This window comes from Tupaia chinensis, unplaced genomic scaffold (genome assembly GCF_000334495.1).
Source record: "Tupaia chinensis unplaced genomic scaffold, TupChi_1.0 Scaffold000402_1, whole genome shotgun sequence".
Taxonomy (NCBI): domain Eukaryota; kingdom Metazoa; phylum Chordata; class Mammalia; order Scandentia; family Tupaiidae; genus Tupaia; species Tupaia belangeri.
In genome coordinates, this window is record NW_006159904.1 from 5,433,245 (window position 1) to 5,439,229 (window position 5,985).

General features: G+C 35.3%; 1 protein-coding gene across 1 annotated transcript in view; it reads left to right on the plus strand.

The window, feature by feature from the left end:
• Positions 1-259: 259 nt before the first annotated feature.
• Positions 260-5,985, plus strand: part of CKAP2 (cytoskeleton associated protein 2) — a 17,295-nt gene continuing 11,569 nt past the window's right edge. Inside the window, exons 1-6 of the mRNA XM_014590064.2 lie at positions 260-289; positions 377-543; positions 1,402-1,480; positions 1,589-2,457; positions 3,090-3,294; positions 5,394-5,564. Of these exons, the coding sequence (XP_014445550.1) occupies positions 260-289; positions 377-543; positions 1,402-1,480; positions 1,589-2,457; positions 3,090-3,294; positions 5,394-5,564 (1,521 nt within the window). The remainder of the gene's footprint in view (positions 290-376; positions 544-1,401; positions 1,481-1,588; positions 2,458-3,089; positions 3,295-5,393; positions 5,565-5,985) is intronic.

The window sequence follows — 5,985 nt, forward strand, 5'->3', positions numbered from 1 at the left end:
CGTGAGGGATTGCCAGATCTGCATTTCCAATTTGGAAACCTTGAGTTGGGTAGGTTTTCAGAAATAATATTGTTATTCTTTTGTTCTACACATAGGAAAGTAGGAAAAGAAACTCTCCCAACCAAATTGCGGTAAATTAAACGGAACTTGGGAGTCTAACGTCACTTCTCTACTACTGACCTTCATGAAGCTTTCCTTTTAGTAACTGTATATTCAGAAGGATGTTCGCCAGATTTTTCAGACAGTTGAGAATGTGATTATGTGCAGAGTGGTCGTGGGGCCTCTTATGGTACAATCTCTCTTGATAATGGGACTGTTTCTCAAAAGCAATACTGAATTTGGAAACATCTGTTACTTAGAAGATGTGATCTAGTAGAACTGTTTTCGGAGTAAAAATCTTCATTTAGTCAAATATTTATTTACTGTTTTAACTAATGTTGACCCCTTTCGTTACTTAGAACAAAGAAGACAAAAATTCAAGGAACATCTGTTAAGAAGAAAAACAGTTTTTGCACACAAACAGGAAAATCAGATAGTATCCAGGTGAGGTTAAATTTATTTCAGTTTTGTAAAATTATACCAGAACTGTGCAACAACATAATGTATGCCACATCTGTGATTTAAATTTTTCTAGTAGCTAGGTTTAAAAAGTTCTAAGAAGAGGAAATGATTTTTTAAGAACATTTTATTTAATCCAGTATATTCCCAGTGTTATTTCAACATGCACTATTAAAACGTTTTAATATATTTTTATATTGGGACCAGCATTTGCATTATGGCTATGTTACTGGACTCCCATGTAGTCGACCGTGGTTCGAGTCCCGGACCCAGTGGCTTAAACTCATGTCTCGTGCATGTGTGTGTATGCCCATGATCCCAGGAGGAGAATGGAAGAAAAAGGATTGTGGCATGGCCATTCCCCGGTGGTGGGGGGAGGGGTGACCTCTCACTTTCTCTCTCTCTGTCTGTCTCTGTCTTTCTGGTGAGCGCACATGCTCTATAGCAAAAACCTCTCCAAAAATAAATAAATAAAAATAAGTGAATGAATAAAACAATTGAAAATTTAAAAAAAAGTAGATCTAAGTTCAGTTCTTGCCTCAATTAAAAATATGAAGTAATGTAGCTAATTTTTTAAAGAATTACTTAGTTTTATTTATTATTGCTGTTATTATTATTTAATTTGCTACAGAGAACATGTGCTCAACAGAGAAAAACAGAGAGAGAGAAAGTGAGAAAACAAGCCGCCAGGTCTGGGACTCAAACCATGTCGGCCATGTGGGAGTCCAGAGTCTTAACCACCATGCCACCTGCTGGACCCCGTAGTTAATTTTCAATTTTCTCACATTCTTGTCCCAAAAAGGAAACTGCATTGGTACAGATCTAATTTATATATTTTTTTAGTAGTAGAGGCCAGAGAGTGATGACTCCTGAGGTCCAGGTTGAAGAAAGGAAAAATGTTCAGAAACTTAAAACAGAAATGGTAAGATGTGGATATAACACTCATAACTCACTTTTTTCCCTTTCACTTTCTTAAACTCTTCCTAAAAGTAGTAATTTCTGAAAGACCGATTTGCTTTAATTCTTTTAGGCTGATAAAGAAAATGCCAGTAGACCCACAGTGAGCAAAAATGATGCAGTAATGGGGAAAAAATGCATTCCTTTAAAACCTTCAAATGAATTAACCAATTCAACTACCCCAGTTGCTACACATAATTTTGATGATGCCAATCAAACTCTGCAGTTGTTATCGATTAAAGATGATCCCCCAAATCAACATATGACATTAAGCCAGGCATTTCACTTTAAGAATAATAATAAAAAGAAACCAATCACTACAGAAAAACCAAAGCAAGATGTTAATGTGCCCAAGAAACCTATCCTTGGATCTTATCGTGGCCAAATTGTGCAGTCTAAGGTTAATTCATTTAGAAAACCTCTACAAGTCAAAGATGAGAGTTCTACAACAACAAAGAAACTTTCAACTACTGTCTCTAAAGTCACAAAGCCTCAACCTGTAAGTATCAGCACTGTAACAGTAAAAAGTGGCAGATCCTCAAATCTGTCCACTACCACTAAATCTGTGAGCACTACATCCCAGAGCACACAACTTGTTCGACCTCCTATAAGAAATCACCACACTAATACCTGGGAAACAGTGAAACAAGGAATCAGTAGGACCTCTGCCAATGTTACAATCCGTAAAGGGCCTCGTGAAAAAGAATTATTACAATCAAAAAAGCTTTTATCTAGTGTCGCAACCAGTTCTTCTGAGGACATAAAAAGAATTAAGCCACCATCAAGAAGCATCACATCTGAAATTGTAGCCAGGCCTGCTTCATCTTCTAATACCAAACTAATAGAAAAGTCAAAATCCATTGAGCAGCGAAGACACACTATAGCAAAAGTAACTACTGATAGTAGATCAGCCCAGCCCAAAGAAACAGCAGAAGAGAGAAAGTAAGTGGATGTAATTTTTTTCATTTATTACCTTAATTTTCAATAAAGTACCATTTGAATTTGACTTGTAATTTTCTTGAATGTTTTAGAATTTTCTCTTGTGGATTCTTCTCGTCATATGCAAGCAGATTTATATTGTAGAATAATATAACCTAAAATATATAACCTAAATATTAACTGGGTTTTGGTATTACTTTTTGTAATCTAAGTGCTTAATAATTGGGGTAGCATTTTATCACCTCTTCATTTAAACACACATTCTTGGGGCCTTTGAGCACATAATTGATCTGGTATGTTCAGTATTTCTTTTTCTTTAAACATGTGAATTATGTATGTGCTGCTAGTGTAGAACTACCTAAGGACCCGAACTATTGTTTTAGAATGATTTTATTTAACTCTTTTTAAAAATTATTATATTTATTTTTAATTTGACAACCGAAGGACAGAAAGAAAGTGAGAAAACAAGCCACCAGGTCTAGGACTCAAACCGTGGTCGGCTATGTGGGAGTCTAGCGCCCTTAACCACCACGCCACCTACTGGCCCCAGGACCTGAACTGTTAATTTTTTCTGTATTTGATAGAATTCCATTATTGATATCAAAATGATATGTACATACTGCTTCTAACTGTAGAGCTCGTCTGAGTGAGTGGAAAGCCAACAAAGGAAGAATGGTGAAAAGGCCACCTAATTCAGTGGTTACCCAGCCTGAGCCTGAAGCACAAAATCAAAAACCAGTTGGGTCCTTCTGGACTACCATGGCAGAAGAAGACGAACAAAGATTATTTACTGAAAAAGTGAATAAGACATTTTCTGAATGCCTGAACCTGATTAATGAGGTAGAGTTCTTATCTTGGATTTGTATGACATTTTATAGTTTGCAAATTACTTTCATAAATATTGTCTGATTAAACTATATTGTATTATATCACTCTTGACCAAATGATATCAGTTAATATGATTGTGACATTATACTGCTTAATTAATTATGTTATACTGCTTAAATTAATTGTGAGATTGTTACCTTTGAGTTATGAATATTCTTTTAAGATAATATACAGAGGACTAGGTTGATACTTTTCATTTGTATTTCTGTTTCTTAAATTTGTTCAGCATATTTATAAATTATTTTTCCACTCATTACATATTTTGCCAAAGACTAGCAAAACAAATTATTATTAATACTCATTATGTGATTGTTAGTTATTATTATAGATTAAATTCAAGTTAAAAATACTCTCAAATGAAATTCCATTAATCTAAATCAACATAGTAATGATCTTGAGTTTATTATAGAATTTTGCTATTTTGACCAAAATCCTCTGGAGTATAATCAAACTCTAGGATATTTATTTTCTTTCTTTCTTTTTTTTTTTGGAGAAGTTTTTGCTATAGGGCACGTGTGCTTGCCAGACAGACAGAGACAGAGATATAGAAAGTGAGAAATCAACCCCAAGAGGGGATGGCCACACTGCAATCCTTTCTCCTCCATTCTCCTCTCGGGATCCTGGGCATGCACGCACATGCACCCAGCATGCGGTTTAAGCCACTGGGTCCGGGACACAAACCGCGGTCGACTACGTGGGAGTCCAGCGACATAGCCATTACGCTAACTGCTGGTCCCTAGAATATTTATTTTATTTCTTGACAATTCTTTTTAATCTTGCTCCAATCTTCCACTCATGTATAAGATCCATAGCAACACTGAACACAGGGTATGATTTCATACCTTAACTCTAGTCTTTATTTGGGCATCTTGAAACCTTTTGTAGTTCTGAGGACCAACCAAAGAAAGTTATATTTTGTTGTTATTTCTGATTGAGTTGTTTCGATACTATGGAATTTTTCTGCCCCAGTATTTAACTGAGTGTAACCATTGATTCATCATAACTTTAATAACAAAACCCTACAAAAATATTTAAGGAAAAGAAACCCTGGAGGCTATTCTCAATCATTAAATTTGGTAGATAAAGGGGCCAGCAGGTGGTGTGGTAGTTAATGGTGCTGGATTCCCACATGATTGACTGGTTCAAGTTCCGGACCTGGTGACTTGCTTTCTCCCTTTCTGTTCTTCTGTCTCTCTCTGGTCAAATTAAAAAATAATAACAAATAGAATTCAATAAAAATAAATAATTATTTAAAAATTTTTTTTTAAAAATTAGGTAGATGGGGGCTGTCAGGTGGCATGGTGGTTAAAGGCACTGGACTCCCACATGGTCAACTGCGGTTCGAGTCTTGCTGAGTCCAGTGGCTTGCTTCCTCACTTTCCCTCTCTCTCTGATCAAACTGGAAAATAATAATAAAGAAAAGAAGTTAGATAAAATAATTCTTTAAAAAAATTAGGTAGATGTAAAAATTTTAAGAGAGAATTAACAGATGGAATTGAACAATATATCAAGATAAACATCAAGAGCAAGTAAAGTGTTAGTCATTTTCTTTTTCTTTTTTAAGAGTTTTTTTGATACAAGGTGCATGCATTCACTTGAGAGACAAAGAGACAGAAAGTGAGAAATCGGTCCCTGGGGGATGACCATTTTGCAATCACTTCTCCATTTTTCTCTCAGGATCTTGGGCATGCATGTTCATGCATTTGTGTGAGTTTTAAGTCACCAGGTCTGGGACTTGAACCGTGGTCAACTACATGGGCATCTAGTGATATAACCATTATGCTATCTGCTTGTCCCTTTTAGTCATTTCTTAATATATATATCTCAACTAGTATTTCACCTTTTGATGTCTTATACTCACAGCTCATAGACTTATTGTTAGCCAAAAGTTTAGAGTAGGTGGATGATAATAGTGAATGCTTTTATGACTAATTTTCTATTAACTTTTTCCATATTTACTATTGATCTTGATGATAATAAGCTTAATATTTATTAATTGTTCTTAGTTTGTATGTTAAAAAGAAATGACACACTTTTTCTTGCTGTTTTAGGGATGCCCAAAAGAAGAAATATTGGTCACACTGAATGACTTGATTAAAAATATTCCAGATGCTAAAAAACTTGTTAAATATTGGATATGTCTTGCACGTATTGAATCAATTACAAGTTCTATTGAAGATATTATTGCAATTTATGAGCAAGCCATTCTGGCAAGGGCTCAGGTAAGATTAAAATTTACTGATCTTTTTTCTTACAGTATAAACTACTTAACAGGTTTTTTGTAAATTATTTTAACTTATTTATTTATTTATTTTAATTTGACAAGAGAAGGGCAGAATAAGAGAGAGACAGGGAAAATAAGAAAGCAAGCTGCCAGGTCCAGGACTTGAACCACAGTCGGCCATGATGATGGAGTTCAATGCATTTAACCACCATGACACTTGTTAGCCCCTCAACAGTTATTTTTGAAACACATCACAGTGTACCCTGATAAAATTGTAGGTATATAGGAAGTAGTAATGAATATTTGAAGGCTACAAGGATTGCATTAAAAAAGCTGTTTCTGGGAACCAGCAGTTAGCGTAATGGCTGTGTCACTGGACTCCCACGTAGTCAACCACGGTTCGTGTCCCGGACCTGGTG